The sequence below is a fragment of the Diceros bicornis genome, chromosome 6 (assembly GCF_020826845.1).
Source record: "Diceros bicornis minor isolate mBicDic1 chromosome 6, mDicBic1.mat.cur, whole genome shotgun sequence".
Taxonomy (NCBI): domain Eukaryota; kingdom Metazoa; phylum Chordata; class Mammalia; order Perissodactyla; family Rhinocerotidae; genus Diceros; species Diceros bicornis.
This window is the reverse complement of record NC_080745.1, coordinates 42,683,782-42,710,083: the sequence shown is the minus strand read 5'-3', so window position 1 is coordinate 42,710,083 and position 26,302 is coordinate 42,683,782. Positions and strand designations below refer to the sequence as shown.

Genomic DNA, 26,302 nt, shown 5'->3' with positions numbered 1-26,302 from the left:
ACACCCCAGCACAATTGCCTATTATGCTTTATGTGGAAATGCATACATATTTGTTCCCCTTTTCTGTTTTTTATAGGCGTGTAGGCCCCTCTTTTGCAGTAATAATAATACAGACGATAGCTGATTTTATCAGTGTACGTCTGGATGAGAGAGCACGCTTTATCCTTATCTACTCATTTGATCCTCACCACCATATTAAGAGGTAAGTCCTGATTATCTCCCTTTCACAGATGAGGATTCCAAGGCACAGAAACGTATGGTAACTTGATGCAGGTCCTACAGCCAGGATTTGAATCAAGTCTGACTCCGGAGCTTGGGCTCTTAATTACATTAAGGTGATGATTCATTTGTCCAAAAAAAAAAAAAAACCTAAGATATTACGGAGATATTTACAGTTAAAATAAAATCAGTGTTGACATGAGTAAGACTAAGCTCTGAAAACAGAGACACCCTGAGGAGTCAAGAAGACGCGTTTAAATAACTGTCTACAGATGAATGATCTCTCTTTTTGACGAGAAAATCCAACAATAAGTTTTATCCTGGTTTCATATTTCAAGAGTTAAGACTAGGAATATCCCAAAACAGGTTTTTTTTAAAAAAGCTGAGTCACCAGGGTCCTTCAGAAGGAAATAAACCTCTTTTGGGGATGACAAATCTTCGTTTCTGCGCGCGGGGGGGGGGGTGCCCCTCAGGGATGGGGGTGCGCCTGGGGGGTCTTGTTGCTTTCTTTATTCACAACCAACATACTTTACCAGATTTAGTTCTGTCGGTTAACTTAGCGCCAGAATACTCCACTAGGAAAGCTAGCGTAGAGTCTCCAGGTAAGTTATTTTGGGACATTCTCTCCCAGCTTCTTGCTTAGGATGAAGAGGTCCTTATAATATACACCCGGACCTTCCTGCCGGCAGATTTACGAAGAAGATGCCCAGCCATGCTTTGTCCTCGTCCCACTCTCCCCCTCTCCAATAACTGTAAAGTGCAAAAAAGCTTGTCAGGGCCTGCAGAAAGCGCAGCGCCTCCCAGGCTGGCACGCTCTTCCCCTTCCCTCCCCCGGGGAGCGATCCCAGCATCTCTCCCCGTGTGTCAGTGGATCCCGGTCCCGGTCCCGCGCCGCGGCTGGGGGAGGGCACACAGTGCTCGCGGCGGCTGGGCAGGACGGGGGTGCCACCCGCGGGCCACGCGCTCCAGGACGCCCCAGGGCGTTCGCTCTCCGGGCTCGCGGGTCCCCGGCAGCCGCGCGCCGCCCCCGCTGGCCCGCACCACGCTCCGCCCTGGACGCAGCTGGTCCCGGCGCCGGGGCGCGCGGGGGGTGGGAGCGGGCCCGGCTGGGGCTGATTTACGGCTCTGCTGAAAACCGTTTCGCTCCCGCAGCAGCAGCACCGGCCGCGGCGGCAGCAACAGCGGCTGCAGCTGCAGCAACAAGTCGGGTAAGTGGCGGCCCCTGGGCATGGGCGCCTGCGGCCCGGCAGAGGGTGCTGGCCGGGGCTGGGCAGGGGGTCCCGTCCCCTCTGCACCGCGGGGAGTTGGGCTTCTCGGCCCCCACCTGCAGGAACTCGCGTGCGCACTTACCCACTCAGGCTCCTGCGGGCTGGCATGCCGCGGAGCGGGCATGGGGAGAGTCGGACCCCCAGGTAGGGTCATTGCCAGCCTGCCCTGCTCAGGTGGAGGAAATGAGGGCTTTTCTGCTAACCCGGTGGACTGAGGTTTCCGCTGGGCCCCTGAAAGCTTGCGTACTCCCGGAGTGTGTGGTTACCCATTTCCCCATCCAAGAATGCCACCCCTTTCCCATTGCCCCCTAGAATCCTGACTTCCCCTTCTTCACCACTCGCTTGCGTTTTCGGCCAGGGTTTGCATCCCATCCCCAGAAAACCGGTAGTTAAACAACCCGGTGTAGCACAGGAAGAGGTTCCCCTGTCTTGGGGCCAGAGGCTCAGTAACCTGGAAGCTTTGCCTGGTTGTCGGGGGACCACTTGCACCTCTGCTTTTGAAGTGGTTGAGGGCCCAATAACAACACTTATCAGACCCTTAGCTCCTTCTTTTTGGGGCCCAGTGCTTGTTACATTTAAGTAGAAACCATTCCTGGAGGGAATAGACACGCGCTGCTTGCAGCATTGGGTTGCTAGTAGTCATCTGTTGCTAGGGCGAAGGTAAATTCCTACCAGGAAATAAAACTTCCTGTTATTAGAAGAGGGTATGCTGATACCTACCTGGTTCTCACATTGGCCATCTCTAGAAGTTGTTACGTTAAAACAGGATCAGAAACAAGAGAAATCCATCCAGAACACACTATTTTAATAGTCTTGGCTGTGGCCCAACTTAGGTCATATGATATTTGACACATTGGGTTCCCAAATTTCAGTAAATATGGAATATGGACGGCCATTATTGTTAAGATAACATTTGATTTGTGTCATCACAGCAATAATTAAAGGACCGAATTAAGGGCAAAAATCTCAGGTGGAAAAATTTTCAGCTGATTGTGTGCTTAATGCCACTGTGCCTAATTAAAGTAATGTCTTTCCTATACTGGAGGAGAGATCGCTGAGCTTAGGACCTGTTTTGACAACTCATGTGAATTTTCCTCATTCTGTGTCTTCATGTTTATCAGGGTGTATCAGTAAAATAGGGCACGGTTTTGTAGTTAGTGTACGAAATTCAGGAGGGCAGGGAACTTGAATTCCACTTCTGGGTCTGCCACTTCCCATCTGGCCTTGGATTAATTACTTTACCTCCTTGCTCCAGTTTTCTCATCTGTGAAAAGGGAATGTTACCCACCTTTTTTATCCTAGGCAGGGGTTGCCAAACTTTTTCTCTGAAGGCCAGATAGTAAGTATTTTTGGCTTTGCAGGACACAGAGTCTCTGTCTCAGCTACTCACCTCTGTTGTTTAGTGGAAAAACGGCAGTAGACAATATGGAAACAGATGGATCTGCCTGGATTTGGCCCATGGGTTGTAGGTTTTAGTTTTAACATAAGGTATTGTCTGCAAAAGTCATTTGAAACCAAAAGGCCTCTGCCCTGGTGAAGATGAGCAGCAACAATCATTTCAGTAGCATTTTTTAAACAAGACATGTAAACTACCGGTTTTGTTTTCCTCTGCCCAGGACTTTTAGAGTAATGCAACAGAAGGCTTTTGAGGAAAGCAGATACCCCTGGCAGGAGTCCTTGGAAAATGTTGCTGTGTGCCTGCCTTTCCGCTGCCCGAGGTGTGGAGACCATACCAGATTTAGAAGCCTGTCGTCGTTGAGGGCCCATCTGGAATTCAGTCACAGCTACCAGGAAAGAACCCTCTTGACAAAATGCAGCCTCTTTCCATCCCTCAGAGACACAGACCTAGTCACCTCCTCAGAGCCCCTGAAACAGGGAAAATTGCAGAGTTGTGGCAACGTGGTGAAGCAGAAGCCGAGCTATGTTAACTTGTATAGCGTTTCGCACGAACACTCCAAGGACAGGAAGCCATTCGAAGTGGTGGCGGAGAGACCTGTGTCCTATGTGCAGACCTACACTGCAGTGGACCTCCGTGCAGACTCGCTGGATGGGCCGAGGTCGAGTCCCGGCCTTCCCACCCCAGACACCAAAGCTTCTTTTGAGGCACATATCAGAGAAAAGTTCAATCGGATGGTCGAGGCCGTGGACAGGACCATTGAGAAGAGAATCGATAAACTCACCAAAGATTTGGCCCATAAAACTGCCGAACTGTTGGAAGTTCGGGCAGCTTTTGTTCAGCTGACTCAGAAAAAGCAGGAAGTTCAGAGACGCGAGCGGGCCCTGAATAGACAGGTGGAGGTGGCCGTGGAGATGATCGCGGTGCTCAGGCAGCGCCTGACTGAATCCGAGGAGGAGCTGCTCAGGAAAGAGGAGTAAGTACCGCTGGGACAGGATGCCATTGCTGTAGGCTCCTCCCCCAAGTGGCAAGCAAACGTTGAGCAAGGTTTGGTTTTTATTACTTGCGGGTACCTGGGCTGCATTTCTCATCCATTTAGTTGAACGTAGGAGGCACAAGGCTTTTAATATTTATTATTTACCATCTCTTTCTGTGGTCTGCAGCCTAGCAACATGAAAGTCAAAATATCTAATTCCTTCTCACCTTGGAAACTGTAAACTACAGGTAATGTTTTTGGAGAGAAGAGTAGCGCAGTCTGTCTGTGGTGGGATCCGTTCCAAGCACCAACTGGTGTTGGGGGGAGCTGAATGGGAAGGCAGAAAGGGCTGGGGGGGGCCATTCCTTCTTGACAGTCTCCGCCGTGTAATAAAGTCCAGAACATGAGATGCTGTCTTATTCAAGTATAAAAATATGCTCTAAATACAAATAATTTTGGCTTCTTTGCTGTTGGGCTTACCAGCCCATGTTAATTAAATGTTGATAGCTGAGAATCCATTTAATTATAATTTTGATTTGGAAGAAGCAGACATTAGGAAACCCAGAGGAAACTTTCTGAGATTGCTGTACTTCTATGATGTAAGTTTGAGAATTTTCTTTTTGTAAAATGATATGAGATACTAGAATAAGTCATGCCTGCTTGCAAAGAATTGATGCTGGTTTTCACAAGTTATAGTGATCAGAGAAGCTATTACTTTAAAAATCATCTTACTTGGGAAAGCATTTCCTTATCAGTAAGTATGGATTCAACCCAAACTAGAAAAGTATGTGTAACAATGCAGTGTGTTTCCCAAATGCAGAATGGTGGATTTAATTTTAAATGGAGGCTCAGAATTCATAGAATCAAGGAACATAAAAATTGATAGACTAAAACATACTAGAAGGAAGGTTTCCAAATAATTTGAGTTCTATCATAGAGATTGACTTAATTTTGTGCTTTCTTTGCCCTCTGGCACTCTTCTGTCTTGTGTTGTCTCTTAAAATGTAGTAATTAAAGCTTCCTCCATTTGGTAAGAGGCTGAGAAACCCTATTTATTAAAGAGATCCTCACTAGCTATCGCTAAATGCTTCCATTCTACCTAGAGGGAAATCCTGCTTTGCTCAACGAGACTTTTTTTTAATTACATAGTGAGGACAGATTTGAATCAGCCACTGATTTACTTTGCTATTAGGGAGACAATCTCTAAAGTGTTGCTGTCTTGGCTTCTGGTCCTTCCTGGTGGAAAGTTAGTGCCTTGACCCGTTATGGCCACCAGGGTGGCCGGCCACCAACACTGCACCACTGGAAAAATGGCGGCTGGAGTTGCCCTATGTGCAGAGAAAAGCCTCGAATTAAATTTTGTGGTATTTCTGTTTGATTCAAGAACAGTGCATTTAAAAGGCAACCAGGTTGTTTGCATGTGTTTCTTGCATTTTATTTATTAATTACACAAGTAAAAATGGACATGGGATTTGGGGTGCTGATTACCTGGAGTATGGAAAGACAGTATCATGGTGGGGGGAACATGTGGTTAGATGTAGCTTATCGTCAAGGATCTAACTTTTATTCTGGGTGTTGAGTTCGAGTGCTTTATTATTAAAAATAGCTGAACTAACTTAAGTAAAAATGGGCCATGTGTGGATCAGTAATGATAATGAGTTATGGTTAATCCAGTACTGTCACCTAAGGACCAAGTGAAAAACTAATACATACTTAAAAAAAAAATTAACAGGGTAGAATTGTGTTAAAAGTCCTCTGTCCTCTCCAGGCATACCCCATCCCATCCTCCAGAGACAGCCACTGTTTAGTTCAGTGAATGTCCTTATAGACCTTTCCTGTGAGCACACAATCATATGTACTTTAAACACACATAGACTTGCTGTGTTTTCCCAAATGGAATCATGACACGTACTGTTCTGCCACTTGTGTATGAAGTTTTTTTAGTTTTCACATAGTATGTTGTCAGCATCATTCATGCACTAAATACAGTTATGTCGTTCCTTTTGGCTATTGCATGGTATTCCGTGGTGTGGATGTATCATGGCTGATTCAATCAAATTTGCTATCTATGAATACATGGTTTTGTTCCATTTTCCTAGTACATGCACCGCATCATGACGTTTCGGTCAACAATGGACTGCATATATGACAGTGATCCCATAGATTAGTACCACCTGGCCTAGGTGTGTGTAGGCTATACCATCTAGGTTTGGGTAAGTACACTCTATGATGTTAACACAACAATGAAATTGCCTAATGATGCATTTCTCAGAACATATCCCCATCGTTAGCCAATGTACAACTGTAGTGCCTCAGTTAACATCCTTTTACTTTCATCTTTGTTCACGTTTTTGTGAGTATATCTGAGGGTAAATTATGAATTGATTTTTAGTATGACACTTAGGCTACCAGGAAAAAAAAGCAGTGACATTAAAAAAAAGATACACACACTTAAAATGAAAATACAGTGAAACTACCTTAAGCTTTTAAACATAAAATAAACAAAGTCTTTATTTTTGTAAGCCTTCATTTGGCCTGTCCCATCAGTTTCTGTGTTCAATCCTCAAATAATCACTCTTTCTGTACATAAAATAGGACTGAAGGAGTCTTGTTTCCAGGAAGGACAGTGGAGCTCTTGGTCTAAGAGAGCGACTGTGGCCTGTGCCCTTAGTGTCTACAGTGTCCAGCCTTCCCTGCCCCCCTCGCCTGAAATGGGGACGCAGAGTGAGCCAGCTGCCCATCTGCCACACCCCTGCAGCTGGGTTAATTTGACTAGATCTGCCTGGCTGGGCCGTGCCCCTTCCCTCCTCAGCATCCCTCACAGAGTTGTGCCTTCCACCAAAGAGGTGACCTTTCAGATATGGAAAGACTCTATTTGACCAGGGAACAAACCGGGAGCTGTGCTCCACTTCTAAACCCCTCCAAATGAGCTCTTGAGGCCCATTTGTGAGAGAAATAGGTGGTTACAGTCCCATTCAAAATTGACTTAAGTGGCCAGCCCTGTGGTGTAGTGGTTAAGTTCGTGCTCTCTGCTTTGGTGGCCCGGCCCGGGGTTCTCAGGTTCGGATCCCGGGCATGGACCAATGCGCCGCTTGTCAAGCCATGCTGTGACAGCGTCCCATGTAAAGTAGAGAAAGATGGGCACAGATGTTAGCCTAGGGCCAATCTTCCTCTGCCAAAAAGAGGAGGATTGGCATCGAATGTTAGCTCAGGACTAATCTTCCTCACACACACACACACACACACACACACACACACACAAATTGACTTAAACTCTGGGGACCCTTTGAGACACACATGGTAGATTCAGTTAAAAAAAATGCGAACATCTAGTATTTAACATTCACTCTCTTGCTTATGGATTTTTCCCTCAACTTTAAGATCCTTTCTTTCAAACAAGTAAGTCTTGAGGGCCGATTCTGCCCTGAGTCCATCTGTAGACTGAATCACCTCAGACTGTAGAAGTCATATATATGCTGTATAGCAGAGGAGGTTGTTCGAATTGGCAATATTTTATGCTTTTGTGCCGGTGAGTCTCATTGTACCTCCATAGAGAAGTATAGTCACGCATTGCCTAATGATAAGGATATGTTCTGAGAAATGCATCATTAGGCAATTTCCTCATTGTGAGAACATCATAGAGTGTATCTACACAAACCTAGATGGTATGGATGGCCTACTACACACCTAGGCTATATGGTACTAATTTTATGGGACCACCGTCATATATGTGGTCCATCATTGACTGAAATGTCATTGTGTTGCGCGTGACTGTATCTGTTTCTGGAGTGTAAATCCATGAAAGAAGTTGCTAATCATCTTCACGAAGTCTGTGCAACTTTAAAAGTCCTATGGAAACAGGTGTTTACATATTCAAGAGTATTCTTGAATACTCTTGTATTCAAGTGTAGGGTAGCACTGCCCGTAATCAGGTAAATCAATCCTGGCCAACCTTGCAGCCAGGTATCCCTTCACAGGAGAGGATGGACGGGGAGAGTAGCTGATTCCTGGCTGAGCTGCTCACCTGGGTTTTAGAGAACATCAGTGTAATAATGGTAATCCTAAATTTATTTGCACACTTTTCTGCTGGCGAGTTTGCAAAGTCCTGACTGAGCACCTGTGTTGTGCCCAGGACTGTACTAGGTGTGTGTGGGGAACATAAAATTCTTGGTCTTTTTCTCTAAGGAGCTTACACTCTATACAGGAAGAATAAAACATACCCCTGAACACACCTGTGTTCAAACTTGATTTGAACAAGTGCTTAAATACAAGCCATGGTTTCAAGTCGATGAAATGTCAGAGAACGGATTTTTCTATTTGGAGAGGCGACACTGAGGGAGTGAGGAGGAAGGGCAGGGTTTGCATTGGTGGCCTGAGGAGAGTGACATTGAAGGACAGCAGGGAGGTGACTGTTAGAGACGACCCCTGTGGGGACTGTGTAATTTTCGTAGTGGAGGTAACCCCTGTCTCCTTCAGGATAACACCCTCATTTTACAGATGTGGAAAATAAGGCCCAGAGCAGTGGGATGACTTCTCCAAGGACAAAAATTCAGTAGCCAAGCTGAAACTGGAACCCACATTCCCTGTCTCACCGCTGAGTGCTTTTTCCATTAATTCACTGTGTCGCAGCTAGACTTTTGAAAATGTGCTGTTTGCCCCAAGTGTCAAGACTTATGTAATACTGAATCTGGCCCATTTTGGAACGGGCTTGCTTCTTTGCTATTTTGAGAGGGCTGCCATGGTGACATCATTTATTTTTCTGATGAGATTAAAGAAAATGTCAGCTGGCATCAAAGGTGCTGGGAAATGGGGAAATGGTGCTGTCATAAGTATGGTTATGATATTAAGCTTCTGGAACACCAGCCCAGGGCTTTTAACTTCCAGTAAGGTTAACTTGGAAGTTTTAACTTGATTCTGGATGTCCATGCCCAGTCAGGGAGGAGCACATGCCCCTGGCAGCCTTTGACTACGGTGAGGGGCCTCTTTGTAATTCCATCTCTAATTTCCATCCTGCTCCCTTGCGAGCTGCAATAGATATAATCTTTCCCTTCTTCCTTCATCATTTGCCCTGTTGCCAGCCTTGAGTCACCCAGAAGGCAAATCTTTATTGAGTACTCGCTGAGTGTCAGATACTGTTCTAGGTTCTGGTCATACAGTGGTAAACCAAATGAGTCCACTTCCTGCTTTCATGGCAGGAATAGCTAGAAGGTTTAAAAATGGACATTAAAAAGATCATTAGAGGTATGATTAAAGAGACGAATAGAGGTGGCCTGAGCCAGGTAATGTCCATTTAGGTTTCTATCCAAAGTCTGCTGTGGAACGCTGGCCTTTAAGTTTGACTTGGTAGCTTGCTTTGCACAGCTAAACCCTCTTGCAGCTGGATTACGTCTTTCCCATTTTTGATCTACTAAAGCAGTGAGTAGACAACTTGGTCTCCAGACTGATCCATAGCTAGGAAGCAGGTCAAGAAAACTCATGTTAGATGTTGAGTTCAGTGGGACAGGAAGGGGTCTGTTTGCTCCACATTTTGATGCATTTATATAAATGAGGTCCTCTTTCCAGGCTGTGTTCCATGCAACTAACAAACTAAGGTAGGAAAAACTGGATGTCAAATATGCCCTCTTAGGGATGTCATATGGTGAAATTTGGAGACCTAGGAAAAATTTTCTGTTTGTCTCTCCCTCTTTCTCTCCCTCCCCTCCCCCGAACCCCTCTCTCTCTCTCTCTCTGGCCTAAGGAGCTTAGAATGTAGTGTTGATCTACTTAGAATCAATAAGAATAATTTGACTGTCTCATTTTTTATTTTTTGGTGAGGAAGATTAGCCCTGGGCTAACATCTGTGCCCAGCTTCCTCTACTTTATATGTGGGATGCCACCACAGCATGGCTTGGTGAGTGGTGTATAGGTCCACGCCTGGCATCCAAACCTGTGAACCCCGGGCCACTGAAGCAGAGCGTGTGCACTTGATCATTATGCCACCGGGCTGGCCCCTTCTCGTTATTTTTTAAATCCTTAATAAGAAATATATCCTTCTTGGTTTATTCAAAGAAGCCAAAAAAGAAAGACGAGGCAAAGGGCCGGTGACACGAGTAGAGGTGTAACATGGCCCCAGCCCTGCCGCAGGTGCAGATTCCACCCTGTGGGGCCCCATGGGGTACACAAGAGCGTACCCGAGCTCTGAGTTTGCAGCCAGCGTCCCGGTGCTTGGAGGTGGTCAACTTTGGCTTCAGGATTTGTCTCGTGGCTGACATTACAGTCTGTCTCAGGTGCTCTGTGATCAATAGCTAGGCTGTTTTTAGCCAGAGGTATTTTTACCATTTCACATACCTCTGAAGAGGTTCATAAATCAGTACTCTAAAATGAAATTTAAATAACTTGGTAGAGCTGTACCTTTGGGACGAGAAGCTGATGTTAAAGTGTTAAGAATAGAAGAGAGCCATCAATATTAGATCCCGCCCCCACTCCTGTAGGAGGTACCTGTATTATAGGTTTCTTACTGGTTTTATGCCCCAGTACTTGTCTGGAACAAGTTAAAAAGAAACCTAAGGATCTTTTCATCAATTAAAGATTTTCAACTAGAGATGTAGTTGCACATTTTACGCATTCATCAGAAATTTGCTGAGCCTCTGTTGTGCGCTGGGCTCATGTTAGGTGCTGGGGGTCCCCCAGTGAGGGAGCAGGCAGGGTCCCTGAACTCACTGACTTTACAGTGGAGTGGGGTAGATGGCACAACTAGTCCTCTGCAGTGTGCTCTGTGATAGGGTGGGAGGTTCTGCGGGAGAACACAGGTCACCTAACCCACACCTAGGCATCTGTCTGGGAAAGCTTCCTAGCAGGAGAACCCTCAGGTTGGAGGGGTCATTAAGAGTTGGGCTTGAGAAGGGCAGGGGGAGGGACCCTGGTCTGGCTACAGAGAGTTCACTGATGCTGGAGCAGAGAGGGTGGTGAGGTGCATTGATGGGCCCAAGGGGAACACAAGGCTACAGGATGGCCATGAAAGCTGGAAACTTGGGGGAATAGACATAATAAATGGTTTATTGATAGTAGATTACAACATGTGATATGATGAGGGTGCTGTCCTTCGTTAACAGTGCGTAGTTCAATGCCTACGTAACATTGCAGGGAGCACCACAGTGCATTAATATGCATTTTCCTCTCTACTACTCTCTCCTCACCTGCTTCTAGGGTGTGTTGTTCACATAATAGTATGTCTAGGATTTTTGTGAATTAACTTGTCTGTAACCTGCCTCAGGAGAAGTAACAGAGGGGGTTCAATAATATTTATGTTTCAGACCTCATGACCATCCTGTAAATGAATGAGTGCATGAGTGAACAAATATTTCTTCTAAATAAAGCCTTAATTGTCCTGAGAGGGCTTTTTTACTCAATGCTCCTTCTACTGTGTTTGTATCTGAATGTCTGTGAATCTCAGGATACTGACAGATTTCTAGGTCTGCAAATCATTTGGCATAATAATGAACTTCAGGCCAGTTTCTTATACTACACTGGTATTTTTTCCTTTAGTATCAAATATTGCTTTCAATAAGCAAATTTCCCACTGAACCTTAAAACCTTAGATTTAATCATATTTAACCTTTAAAAAAAAAAAGTCATAAAAGATGGGGCTGGAAGTAGGCTAGGATCAGTTAGTTAATTTCCCCACAGCTGGTTGGTACCCACACCCTGATTGAATTTCCCTCAGGTTTGCCCTTGTCTTCTCATCTGGCCTTCCAGCTTTCATACCATATTCTGAGTCACAGGGTTGAGAACCTAAAATGAAACCACACAAGTCTTTTTACTCTTCTGTCTGATAGCATCATATTATTCTTTTTCTTAGTCATATTTGGCTCAGCTTTGTGATTACATACTTATTCCAGTATTTGTTCTTTTAATGTCTGCTTCTCTAACTACATCAGGAGTCAGCACACCACCGGCCAGATCCAGCCTGCCACCTGTTTTTGTGGAGCCCGTGAGCTAAGGATGGTTTTTATATTTTAAAATGATTGAAAAAAATTCAAAAGAAAAATAATAATTCATGACATATGAAAATTATATGAAATTCAAATGTCAGTGTCCATAAATAAAGTAAAATAATAAAAAAAATTGTTACACAGCCGCACTCATTTGTTTACATGTTATCTGCAGCTCTTTTGCACTGGGCAGAGTTGAGTAGTTCCGACAGAGACTGCATGGCCTGCAGAGCCTAAAATATTTGCTCCCTGGCCCTTCATAGAAAAAGGTGGCTGACCCCTGTTAGACAGTGAGCTTCATGAAGATAGTCATGGGTTCATGAGTGCCCCAGCACTAAGCCCAGTAGCTGGTAGCATTCAGTAAATATTGAGTTACTGAATAATGGAATAAATAAACGTATGGATTGTGGCTGCATCTTACTAGTGTTCTAGCCCACGTTGTCCACCCTCCAGAGTTCTGAGCTTCAGGATCACTCTGGTACACAGTATGGCAGCAGTTCTCAAACTTTTTGGCTTCACTTCCCCTTACACTCCTAAAAAAAAAAAATCTGAGGATCCCCAAAGGCTTTTGTTTGTGTGGGTTTTATCTATCGATATTTACAGTCATGTATTTGCTTAACAGTGGGGATACGTTCTGAGAAATGCATTGTTAGGCCATTTCATTGTTGTGTGAACATCATAGAGTGTACTTACACAAACCTAGATGGTATAGCCTACTACACACCTAGGCTGTATGGTACTCACGGGACCACCATCATTTTTTTTTTTTTTTTTGTGAGGAAGATCAGCCTTGAGCTAACATCCATGCCAATCCTCCTCTTTTTGCTGAGGAAGACTGGCCCTGGGCTAACACCTGTGCCCATCTTCCTCCACTTTATATGGGATGCCACCACAGCATGGCCTGACAAGCGGTGTGTCGGTGTGCGCCCAGGATCTGAACCCAGGCCGCCAGCAGCGGAGTGCGGGCACTTAACCGCTATGCCACAGGGCGGGCCCCTCGGGACCACCATCATATATGCGGTCCTTTGTTGACCGAAACGTTATGCAGCACCTGACTGTACTGTATTAGAAATTAAAACTTAGAAATTTAAAAAACTCTTATTAATTCATTTAAAAATAGCAATGAGAAATCCATTACTTGTTAACATAAATAACATATTTTAACATATAAATAACTCTTTTCCCAGAAAGAATTTAGTGAAAAGAGTGGCATTGTTTTATAAGTTTTGCGAATATTTATAATGTCTGGCTTAATAGAATGCGACTGGACCTTGTTAGTTCTGCGTTTAATTGGTTGCAAATTTATTGTTTTGGTTGAAGTAGATGAAGGAAATCCAATCTCACGCAAATATATAGGAGGAAAATGGAGGGGCATTTTAATAGCCTTTCCAGAGAATAGTGGATATTCCGCTTTGATACTATGCCAAAACTTGACAGTTGGTAGTTTCTTACAGGTTAATTGCAACATGGAATCTGAAATCATATCAGTGAATATTTTGTTATCCCTTACATTGAAATCCATTGGCCTGTCTTACACTTTTTATGGATATTTTACTGTTTGGAGTATAATTATTAAAGAGGTTGCAAATGCAAGTGGTTAATCCTCTTTCTTTTCCATTCTGGAAATTCCCCAGATTCCTTGGGGAAATAAGAGGTGTTCCTGGATATTGTTAATCCGCACTGAACAGAATGTGAAAGGGGAATCTGAAGTTGTACACATGCTATTCCACACTTAGTCACTGGTTTTTGTTACTGTTTTTGTCTAATACAGATCCCCAAACGCAATCTCAGTATGATTAATTTCTCCAGCCGTTGTCTTGTGTAACTTCTCTTTTAAAATGAAATCATCAGCCTTGTTTTTAATTTTTTTTTTTAACTTGATGTGAAACATCCATAAACTGAAATTGGGTTAGCATTGGTGCTGGGTTGGTTGAAAAATACAAAGGGTATTAAGTTCTCAGCTTCAGGCACAAGATAATTGAATGAAGAGGAGGTTTGAAAAAGATGCTGCTCTTCTACATGACATAACACTCCACGGTCAGTGAGGAGCATTAATGTTAATTTGTAAAAGTTTTATGTGGAACCAGTAGTAAAACATTACATGATTTAAAAATACAGCCACAATCATAAACTGTATTGCATTCAGATTTGTTTTCTTGCTTTTGAGATGTTAATCCTGTGGGATTAAGCCATCAAATATCTAAACTGTACAGCCCAAAAGCCCAAAGATACTAAATATGCATAGAGAAAAAAATGACTGGAAAAAATATACCAGGGCGTTACAGTAATTACCTCTGGGTGGTGGGATTATGGTTCATTTTTTGTTTTTTCCTTGTCCTTTTCAAACATTAATTACAACAAATATTTATTGAATATTTATGTGTGTCATGTATTGTACTGAGTGAGAGGCTTAGAGCAGAGAACAAAAAACTGAATAGCCTTTGCTCAGTTAGATCCTCCAATAGGTCAATTTTCATATTTTCCATAATAAATGTGAAATATACCTTTAATCAGTTCAATATAGTAAATATTATAAACCAAAATGAATTGAAAAACAAAAAACACTAGGCTCTTTTTTCTATATTTTTGTTTTTGGTGGGAAAGAGGGTTGTAGGTTTTTGGTTGTTTTCTGTTAAGTACAATTTGGAGACTATTTCATGAGTAAGTTACCATAAGTATCACCCAGGAAGTCTCTATAATGGCTTGACGCCAAATGAATTGAAGCCTTAATGAATGTTGGAAAGAGGAAGAAGTAGCCATTTTCCTGGGCTCTGTTTTTGGTGGTGCTTTGGAGCTCTGAAGATACTCCATCCAAAGGATCTCAACAATGACTAGGAACCATGAAAGGGCTAAATGTAGCACCTGGACGGACCCGCCACTATTTTGCTGCTAGTTAAGGTTTGTGACAAACCTAGGAGGCACATCAAAGCGGAATGACAGTAGAGCTTGAAAATTGGCTTGTGTCCATGGCCTGAACAGCTTGGAAAGTGCTCGTCTTCAATTCAGGGCTCATACGGAAACATCTGGAAATAAACTTGAAACTTGCTGATGAAAGAAAAGTCCTTTCCAAAAGGAGGCTTATTTCTCTTATGTGAATATTTATTAGAAACTAGAAAACTAGAACCAGAAAAAAAGGGGCGGGTATAATGAGCAATTCTTTCAGTGAATCCTTGTTAGGACCAGTCTCTTTTCTGTTTTTATAAATATATAATTCCCAAGGTTTTGCAGAGACTCAGTAGGACGTGTCAGAAAAGTTTCAGTATGACCAAGTGTGCCATAATATATTTGAGAGAGTAAAATCATGACTAATTATAGAAGTGGCACAATGACTAGTACAGAGCAGAGGAGCTGGAAGCTACTACCAGCTGTTTTGCAAAGACTTTCTGTGAAACTGACTTCCTGGGCCGTACTTCCCTGAAGTTCTGCTCTCAAGAAATTATGGAGCTTGGTGGAAAATAAAAATCAAGTGGAGGTTGCGAGATGCAGGGAAGGCAATAAATTTAGTTGACTATGTAGGACAACTGCATGAGGTTAGATACAAAAATAAGATTCATTTATCTAAAATGAAAGAGGCTGGGGGGACAACGATCAGAGTCTTTAGAATCTTGGTTCTGCGTAAGTTGAACATGGCAGAAAAATGAGGGGCCACTCCTTGAAGGTTGAGAGACATTTTGAAGACACATAAAAGAAATACTATGTCTGACAGGTAGTAAAATTATGGAATTCATTAGCCCCAGTGGGGGTGGCAGAGCATACAAAGGGGATGGCTGAAAGGATCTTCATGATTTCTTAAGTGAGCAAATCAGATGAAGAGAATTGTGATAATATACACCTATTGGTAGTGCTGATTACCTGGTGCTTGGCCTGAGAAAAAGCCAAAGTGTGTGTGTGTGTGTGTGTGTGTTCACAGAGATACTCCTGAGGATGGCTACCAAAATGTTAATGGTGGTGGTCTCAGGATAATGGAGTTTCAGGTGGTATTTTCTTCTTTATATTTTAATGTGTTTGAATTTTTAAATAAAGACCTTATGTAGTTATAAATCAAGAAAGTGTTATTTTCATACTTGCATTAGAAATAAAAAGAAGATAAAATATTAAAGTAATTAAATTTTTTCTGGATTTGTGAGTCACAGTGAATTATGTGGAATTATCGGGAGTATGGTCTGAGGTATTTTGCTTAACTTTTAGGGAAGGGCAACCTGCACATTGCTTCTCCTATGTCAGCTAAAATAGCTTTCCCAACGGACCTTGGACTTACCTCAAAATGGCATTTCTTGGGCTGTTTCATTCTTAGCTCAAAAATTCACTATTGGACAAGGTGACTCATTTTATGCACTTTGGAGCTGAGCATGGCTTCTTCCATACCTTCCCTCCCTGTAGTCTGTTCTCCCCCAATATCCATGCTTTTAAAATGTAAGTCAGAACTTTTCTCAAAAGCGTCCGGTGGATTCCTTTCTCATTTGTAATGAAATCTGGAGTCCTCACAGTGATCTGTGAGGCCCTACCTGGCTTGCTGCTCCTGCTGTCCTCCCCTTTCCCTGCTCTGCTCCGGCCACGCAGCCCTCCTTGCTGTACCTCGGACCTGTCTGCAGGGTCCCTCCGAGGGCCCTGCTTACTCTTCCCAGGTGTCTGCATGGCTTAGTCCTTGCTTCCTTCAAGTGTCTGTTCAAATGTTACCCCATCCAAAAGGTCCTCCCTGACTTTGCTTCCTGAAATATCTCTCACTCCTTCCCTTCCTTTGTTACTCTCTGTTCCCTTGCGCCTGGTTTCATTTTTCTCCCTGACATATATATTTATTTGTGCATTTTATAGTGACTGTCTTCTTCTACTAAAATGTAATCTCTAAATGTGATCACTAAAATTGAATTTTATCTCTTTTCTCATTGCTGTGGCCATACTGCCCAGGGCAGTATCTGACACAGTAGACACTCAATAAATATGTGTTGAATGAATGAATTCCTGTCTCATTTCTCCATTTTGTATTCTGACATTTTTCCTCGCAGAGAAGTTGTTACATTCAACCATTTCCTCGAAGCAGCAACTGAGAAGGAGGTTCAAGGGAAAGCTCGGCTCCAGGACTTTATTGAGAACCTGTTGCAACGGGTAGAACTGGCGGAAAAGCAGTTAGAGTACTATCAAAGCCAGCGGGCTGCCGGCCTCGGCCAAGACATCAGTGAGCACGTGGTAAGTCGCGCAGGTCCAGCCACCAAGGTTGAGGTCCTGGGGTATGGTGAGATTGGGTCAAGGCAGAGGAAAAGGGAACTGGGGAGGGACTCGCAGGGACTCTCAGGATGTCATAGCACGGCTGTGCCTGTGTTACGAAAGTGATACCGGTGAATCCAAGACATCTGGAAGTCAGCAAGATCCTAGATGCGTAGTCTCCAGTTCTTCTTGACCCTCCGACTCCACGCCAAGCTGAATTGGTAGAAATATGTTTATATTGTAGAATAACAGAGTTTGGAATATCCAAAGAAATCATCTGTCCCAACCTTGGTGTTCAAGTAGATCGTAAGATATTATCCAGTTTTGGAGCTCTTCTGGAGAATCTTATGAAAGCTTTGGCCTTCTCAGTAAAGCAAGATTAAACCACATACCTTTTTTTTTTTTCCCTTTATAGGAAGGAAAACACTATTCAGTAGTCTCTATAGGTTAAACATTCTTTAAGTATGCTTTCAAAAAGACAGAAATTCACAGGTGATAATTCTGTTATGGAATAGAGTTTTGCATACAATTTTGCATATAGTTTCAGGGACTTAAGGACCCCGCAGAGTCCAGATGAGAACTGTGGATATGAATGAAGGTCCAGACTCTCATAAGTGGCTTGATCAAGATTCCCTAATCTCTTTGGAGAGTCAGAGGAGGAGGTACAAATAACCACACTCTAGGTGAGGGAGATGGGTGGTCATATTTGCCCTCCATATAATTTCCTTGATGGTATAAACAACAAAGCCAAAGAAAGGATTTTTGAAACCCCAAATTGGTTTATTTATAACATTTTTGTTATCTATTCAACTTTATTTATGCTTACCTCCTTCCCAGAATATTTAAAAATGATTCTTTTAGTTCTCCCCAAAATGGACTATATATATAAGGCAAAGAAAAATAGGAAACATTTGTGCTAAGCAAAAGGTTATCAAGGTTGCTGTTGGTTGATAAAAAAGTTTGGTTTGAGCATTCTGGAAGCCAAAACTAAAAGGAAACATGGTTAAATAATAAGGAATGAAATAAACGGCAGGTGGATAAAAGAAGGAAGACAGGGCAGGGAGAGAGGCAGACAACAGGGAAGAAAGAGAGGAAGGAGGGAAAGAAATGAAGAAATCTTACACAGTGCTTACTGTAATAATGTAGACTCAGCTTTAGAGCAGTACAGTAAGGCAAGCTCCAGAACTTTCCAGTCAGGAACAAAAGTAGACTGGGAGGAAGTAAACTTGTTATATCTGTGAGGTTCCAGAAAGTGTAATCATAGCAATTTCAGCTACATGACATATTTTCTAGGTGGGTGTCTGTGATCTCCTGAGAGAACTTTTACTCCCCTCCTCGATTCCTCAGTCACCTCCTTGGGAAACTGGGAGAGTCCAGTTATAACTAACTGTGTCTGGAGGGACACTCTGAGCCCTCTCCTGCCCTCTTCTCCATCTTGCCCTCTCTCAAGAGAGGGTTGTGGTATGAAGTTGTGGTTTGGTCACAGACCCCAGAGGTGAGGTGAAGAGACCTGGCTTCCAGATCATTCCCACTCTGCTTCTGACTGGGCAAGACAGTTTGTCTTCCTAGATCTGTAATTTTTCTATAAAATGAAGCAGTTGGACTAGATGCTCTCTGAGGTCTTTTGGCCTCTTAAATTCTCTGATCATCACCTGACTTTGGTGGTTAGGAATTCTAAAATTAAAATATAGCATTAATATTTTCAATATTTAGGCTTACAAGTAACCCAGAGCTAAAAATGTATAAAATTTTACTACTAAGCCAAGAGGAATCTTAAAGAAAGACAGAAAACAGTGGAAGGCAAGAAGGAAGACAAGAAGCCCGTTAGTTCTCTCTTTTATTTATATTTCTGTACTTCCTCTGCTCAGTTTAATTTTCCATCTTGAAAATTGAACACCTTTTAAAAGACGTAGCCGGTCATTATTTCTCATCCTCCTGTACCATGTGATCAGAAATAGAACAGCATCTCAGCTCTTCTAGTCAAATGTGTATATATAAAATTATATGTATGTGTGCATGCATGCACAACATATATATCCTTGCACACATATATGCACATAAATACATATATATACATATACACATATGTACACATACATACAAATATGGTAGGACATTAATAAATATTTATGTTTATGTCCTCCATGTCCCAAACATGACATCATCTGCCTTTTTTTTTTTCTTTTTTCGCTGAGGAAGATTCGCCCTGAGTTAGCATCTGTGCCAGTCTTCCTCTTTCTGTATGTGAGCCACCACCACAGCATGACCACAGATGAGTGATGTAGGTCCATGCCCGGGAACCGAACCCTGGCTGCCAAAGCAGAGCGCACCACACCTAACCAGTAGACCGCCGGGGCTGGCTCTCATCTCCCTTCTTCAGATTTGACCTACCTAGGGAAGAATTGACTAATTCAAATAAAATAAAGTGCAGTTAAGATTGTAACAGGGCATTAGAAGTGAGAGCTGACTGCTAGGAGGGCATGATCAGGCTGTAGTGGGGTGAATTGTCTGACTACTGGAGGGAGGATGCATTCCTCTGAGAAGACCTGGAATGAAGTGTTTGATTTCTGAAAGCATTTAGCAGATGTAGTTTCCCCTGTTTTCATGTAAAATCCTCTAAGCTCTGCTTTGGACCGTAACATACCACATTATGAGACAGTCTATAGACCCTAAGACCATTTCTCCTTTTTACTTAGTCTGTTTCATTGGAATACTATACATTCACCTATGAAGTTAGGAGCCATGTATTTGATGTAATGAAAGTGTTAAGTGTGGCCTCCCAGGGTATCTATGGCTCTAGATACACAGAAGAACTTAGATGCTTTTAGCAGGAAAAACTTTGAATCATACCTTTGTTAACCTATTTGGTCTAGCTTGGGGAAGGCGTAGAGCACCAAGATGCCCAGGTTTCTGGAGCCTCAGCCCCACCCAGGAGAGCTTCTTGCCCCAGTGCCCCCCAGGATGGAGCAGAACGTTCTGACCTCCTCCCCCAACACCTCAGCTCCTTCCTCCAGAACAGTCGGCTCCTACCATGTCCACTAAGGCTACACTACAAAGACCATGTCAAGCCTCTTCATCTCCCTTCTTCCACCCACCCCCAGTTCCCTCCCTCTCTCCTCTTCCCTCTTTCCCTCATTACCACCTCCAGAGAGCAGTGAAATTTCTAGGTTGATATGTAAGTTGCTTCTTTCTAAGGTGTCTTCTAGCTTTAAGATTCTTTTGTGCTCTAGAAAAATTTCCTTCCCCCTCACATTTAGTGCCTTTTCTGAAAAAAATATTTTGGCATCGGTATCTTTCCCTTGATCCCCTTGAGCATTTATGTTCTTTTCCACCTGGCTGGTTTCTAAAAATGTAATATGCTTACTCAGATATTTTGTCTTTATGCTCTGAAAAATGCTGTCGAATTAGACACAAAGTGACCTAATATCCCATCTGCCAAAATCACTCACAGAACTGCTCAAGTGGAAGGTCATGAAACAGCATGGATAATCTTATTTTAAGCGTTGCATTTATTTCCTGCAGTTGCTAAATTAGGACTAGCAGTAATTCATTTAACACATGTTTATCGGAGATGCAGCGCTCACTGGGTGCTGAGGAGACTGCTGTAAACGAGTAGTTGAGGTTTGCACTCTCAGGAGGGGACACGGTGAACAAGTAACCACATAATGAAGATAATTTTGTATAGTGATAACTACTGTAAAGAAAAAAGTAAGATGGTGTGTTTGAGATGTCCACTTCAGCGTTAGTGAAAAGCCTTGCTGAGGAGGCAACATTTGCACTGTGGCCTGAATAACAAGAAGGAGGCAGCTCTGTGAAAATTTGGAAGTAGAATGTTCTAGACAAAGGAATAGGAAATGCAAGTACTTTAGGAGGGAACAAGCTTGGCACGTTTGAGTGGTAGGAGATGGAGTCAGAGAGTTGGGAATGATCAGATCGTGCTGGGGCTCCTAGGTCACAAAAGGAGTTGGGATCTACTCCAGAGCCCACAGGGAAGCCATTGGAATGTTTTAAGCGAGAGGTGATGTATGTTTTAGCAGAATCACTCTGTGTACTCTGTGGGGAATTGACTGGAGGGGTGAAAGAATGACAGGGGGGTAGAAGGCTATTATGGTGTGGAGGTGAGAGAGGATGGCAGCTTGGATAGAGTGGAGATAGAGAAGTGATGGGTGTAGGATATGCTCTGGGAGTAGAATTGACAAGACCAGTTGGCCTTGCTGAAGGATTAGATTTAGCAGGTGAGGGAAAGAGAGGAATCAAGAATAAATCTAAGGTTTTGGCCTGAACAACTGAGTATATGCTGCTGCTGTTTACACAAAGGGCAAGTTGGAGGAGGGCTGGGTGTCCAGTTTCCCCAAGCCTATCATAGCCTGAGACACCATCTTTGTGTTTTAGAAGTACTTAGATTGGCTCTCAGTGCAATTGACTCTCAGTGAATATGTATATTTTTCCAACCTGGAACCTTGATCAAGGACTCTCTTGGTTCCCATCTTCAGACTCCCCTCTCCCTAAGCAAAAAGAAGGCAAAGTAGTTGGACTAGGAGAAAATGGAGATAGATGGGCTGAGTGGGAAGAGTGTTTCCATCCACCTGAGGCTGTAGGGACCAGGAGGAACAGTGGCCTCTTGTGTTCACAGGGAGGAGAGCATATGAAACACTATGGGGACTGATAATGAGCCCCGCCTCCTCCCCAAACCTCTTAATCTGTAGGATCACTGGAGAAATTCTGATCCAGCCATGGATTCCACTTGACTTTTTGTGTACACACTTCCTTGCTCTTATTCTTATAAACACAAACATGTACTTTGTAGAGAGGCAGTGCAGAGTGAAGTCTTGCTGGGGCTTGGAATGTGCTGACTTGGGTCTGAAGCCCAGCCCCAACACTGGTGAAGCATTGAGGCTTCGAACCAGCTGCTCAACTTTTCTGCCTTCGTATATACACATCTGTAGAATGAGGGTGATAATGCTTACCTCATGGGGTTGTTTTGAGGGTTAATTGTGTTTGTTATATGGTCAGTATTTTCCCCAGTGTGGGGCATAGAGACATGCACAGTTTATGGTACCTGCATATATGTGTCTGTGTGAGATTTATGGCTTATCTTTATTAATGCATTTCCCTTTCTGTAAGACATAGTCAGTTCTTCTGATTTCCTCAGGTCCCAGCAGGGTCCGTCAGTGACATTCATAGGCGCTAAAGTTGTAGTTCTTAAAACGTTTTGGAAGTCAGGGACCCCTTTGAACATTTGATAACACTGTTGGCCTTTTCCCCAGAGAAGGAATGCGCATTCTCTCTCTCTCAATTTTGCATAAAATTCCAAAGGATATTATGTATACATATGCAATAAATCATCAAATTATATGCTTACATACATACATACATATCGTAAAGTGAAAAAATTTTGTTATGCCTCAATAAGTATTAAAAAAAGGAGGGAAGAATTTAAAGGAAGAAAAGCCCTGTAAATTTTTTACAGTTTACACATACACTAAAGTCCACTCAAGGAGCCCAGCTGAGAAACTCCCGTTGGTGCTGGTGGGGCAGGAGGGCAAGAAGGTGGAAATGCTGATGGCTTCAGGGTTCCTAGAAGCTACCAGCCTGGTGTTTGCCTGAGCGATCTGTCCCACCTCCTTTGTATGTTGCATAACCTCACGACCTTCATGCATGGAAGGTGACTTTTTCTGTTCACATTTACTAATCTCATGCCGAACCCAGCCAACATGAATAGGGTCAACAATAATGGAGACTTCTGATTGTGTCAAAAGACAGAAGTCAAGAATCCCATCTTGCCTTCTGGGGTCGTGACCCTCAAAAGTTTGAGAAACCTTTTTCCGATTGGCTCCTGCCTAAAGCTCAAACTGCCGACAGAAGAACCTGAGGAGCGATCCTGTTACGCTGAGCTTGGTTTCTTGGGTTGAGTATAGCGGGGACACGTGTCTTTTCCACGCTGGGCCCCAACACTCAGATGGGCCTTTCTCCACTTTTTCCTTTGTCATCCTCTTCTTCTGTTGGTCTGCCTTCTGACGTGACACCGCTTATTTTACTGAAGGCTGCATGACGGAGGTCAGGAACTAAAGATTGGGAACACACTGGGTTTGCCTGTAAAGTGGATGGTGACATCTGGATCGCAAAATGATAATTATCAATTTATTCTGCAAATGATATTCTGAGCCCAGCCATGAAAGTGCATGCAGATATTTTATTGGGAGTGAAAAATAATCTCAATGATAGATGGCCTCAGGGACAGTTGTGGAGTTGGTCTTCATATGTTCTCATTTTAGAAATGTTGTATTTTAGGCAATAAACATTTTATGCCAATTTCCCCCTTAGTTGATGCACTGTGACCAGCCACAGCTGTAGTAAATTAGCTACAAATACAGCCTGAATCAATCAAGAAATAATGGCACATCATTCCAGTTTTTAAAAACGTGCTTTTTCAAACATTGCTCTATTGGGGGGCTCTTTGACTTTTTGAAATTTTTGAGATCTGCTGATACTGGCTTCTTGGAAATCTCAGAGTAAACAGAGGCTGAGGACGAGACGTTCTTGGTCACTGCTGTGGTGGGTGGTCCATGGGCAGTGCTGCCGACAGCAGTTATTGGCTTCCTTAACGGGAATACACTTTCTTAAAAATACAAGCAAGGAAGATTTTTAAAACCAAATCCAGCCTTCAAGTGAAGTAATGCTTTTTCTTATTTGTTTTCCTTCAGCTTACAGATATCTCCTCAAATAGGAAACCCAAATGCCTGTATGTATATCTTTCTATACTTGGGCCATTTGATAATGTTTGCACAATACGTTTTCCTGTTGCTTTTTATATGATATCTATAATATAAATGGATTTGAGAGTTTTAGGCAAAAATGCTTGTGTACTTAACTTTCTAAAATGTGGATGTGACTTTTAACTATGCTAATAGTCTATTAGTATATGGCAGTATGGTAGTACTAGAGTATTTTTACAGTATTATATAGTATAACTTTTTCTTATTGAGATATAGTGTCATAATAGCTCTACAGTACTATTAATGTAGTATGTGTACTACATTATATATATTCATTTATACTATGGATCGTATACTTTATAATAGCTGTACTACAGATCTGTCTGAGTCCCCTAGTAGTTACGTAAAGAGTCAAGAGATATGGGTTCTGGTTCCGTCTTCTCTGTAGACCAACTGTATGTATTCTCCTGGATAGTCATTTAAATTTTCTATGCCTCAGTTTTTGTCACTGGTAAATAGGACTAGTAATATCTCTCTGGGAATTTAGTATCATGAGACCACTTCATGAAGGCCACAGGAATTTTTGGGAAAAAAATACCAATGTATATTATTTGTTTTACCAGCAGCATTATCACTACTCTAGCATGCAGGGGTGTTGTGCCATGGGTAGTTGTTATTCTTTTCAGGATTTAAAGAAATCTTTCTTTCTGCTCATCTCCCTCCTCTTGCCTGACCATCTGTAGAAGCCGAGGGCACCCACATTCTGTGTGTAACCACCCCGATCTCAAGGCCCATTTTCATCCAAAGGGAAGGAGCTACCTGAAAAAAGCCAAGGAGGACAGAGCCAGCGTGCCGCCTGCCAAGTCCATTCACGAACAGGCTGAGTCCCCAAGAGAACTCTGCAGACCACCGAAGAAAGGGGAGCTTCTGGGGTTTAGCCGGAAAGGCAACGTCAGGCCCAAAATGGCCAAAAAAAAGCCAACAGCAATCGTGAACATCATCTGAAGGGGTGGGTGGCTCTGGACCACCATCGCTGGGCTTTGGGGAATGTTGTTCTAGGGGCCAAGAGTAATGTTCTTTTGGGCACATCCCAGAGTAGGACACGTTGGGAAAGCAAAGGGTATAATAATTTATTTCATGTCCATACAGGTGCCTGGATTAACCAGAATTTAACAAACAGAAATCTCAGTGAACCAGAATTTTTTTACAGCCCCTTTTTAGAAGCAAGAGGCAAATTACAGAAATAATTTCAAAAATGAAGACAGTCTTATCCCAAAGTTTTAGTAAAACAAAGTTCCAACTTCTAAAATAATTAGCCCAGTCTCCAGTAGTTTCCAGATCTGGGATTCTATGCAGTGGTCATTCATTCTCAGACCCAAGGCCACACAAGATGTCAGGTACAGGGAAAAAATTCATCTGTGCCCCCTGCTCTGTAAATTGTGAGGCAAGGAATGGGAATGTAAAGTTCTGTTAGTAGCAGTAAAATAAAAGTATTTTTGTTTGTTTCTAACCTTCCCCTCAATTAATTTGGAAGCCTCCAAAATAAGCATGCTTGTTTCCTCGAGTATTCTGGTTAATCAAGATTTCAGTGTTTGGGTTGCTTCAGGGACTCGTTCAGTCGGACTTCAGTTCTCATTTTGATGGACTGTTTTCCGGTTTGATTCAGGCTTTTTGTTTCCCTGGATGCATGTTTATTCCAATTTCGGTGCACCTCTGCTCTCTTTGGCTGAGTACTCTGCACCCTAAGACTGTGCTGCCGGCCTCTGTCCTAATAGCTGCTGCTTCTCCTGTGGTGGGGAAGACAGTACAACCCTTTGGATCAGCGCCATCACCAGTTCAGGGTTTGAATGGATGCCTGCCTCTCTGTTAGCCGTAGGCATGACTTTCTTCTTGCTGGCCTAACTTTTCTGCCTCCTGCTGCTTCTGTGCCCTTTTATGACTAGAATATTTGTTCTTACGTTTCAACCAAGTATCTGAAGTTTTCATTGTACACCACTTTCTAAAGTAATTTCTGAAATAAACAATGCATGTGGGATCCAGAATCTGAGACCATCCTCCCTTCCCTCCCTAAAATGGCCTTTGTTTCCACAAAGAACCATCTGTTAAGAACCTCCTGCTTTACAATTTTCTTCAAGAATGGATTTCCATGTTACTTTTTTGTTAAATTTAGCAATATCATCAGGTCTCCTGTGGAGTTTATAAGTGCTGATATCCTTCTGGAAACAAGAATAATTATGTCCACAAATATTACATATATATATAATACATACAAAATATGTATGTCAAGTGTATTTATTTTTAAATACTCATGGAAAAGGTGTGTGTTGTGGGTGGTTTTTTAACTATATATGTTCATGTATATTGAATTCTCTTATTTTAAAAATTAAAACTGTAACCTAATTAACATTAGTAGAATTATGATTGTTATTGCAATATGCATCAGATTAGCAATGCATTAAAAATAGGTAATAAGGCAATTACTTAAAATGCCAGTAAATTGAAAAGTGTAATTTATCCTTATACAAACATTTTGAATCTATCATAGTGAAAATGTT

The 26,302-nt window shown here is 42.7% G+C and overlaps 1 protein-coding gene across 2 annotated transcripts; it reads left to right on the top strand.

The window, feature by feature from the left end:
• Window positions 1-1,377: 1,377 nt before the first annotated feature.
• ZNF365 (zinc finger protein 365) lies at window positions 1,378-26,003 on the top strand. 2 transcript variants are annotated; one of them, XM_058542670.1, is made up of 5 exons: window positions 1,378-1,427; window positions 3,104-3,859; window positions 16,833-17,013; window positions 23,736-23,773; window positions 24,491-26,003. In XM_058542670.1, the coding sequence occupies exons 2-5, from the start codon at window positions 3,117-3,119 to the stop codon at window positions 24,750-24,752; spliced, it is 1,224 nt and encodes a 407-aa protein (XP_058398653.1). In that variant the 5' UTR covers window positions 1,378-1,427; window positions 3,104-3,116; the 3' UTR covers window positions 24,753-26,003. The 2 variants fall into 2 exon arrangements, with proteins under 2 accessions (XP_058398653.1, XP_058398654.1); XM_058542671.1 differs by lacking the exon at window positions 23,736-23,773 and having other exon boundaries at window positions 24,491-24,589.
• The last annotated feature ends 299 nt before the right edge of the window (window positions 26,004-26,302 follow it).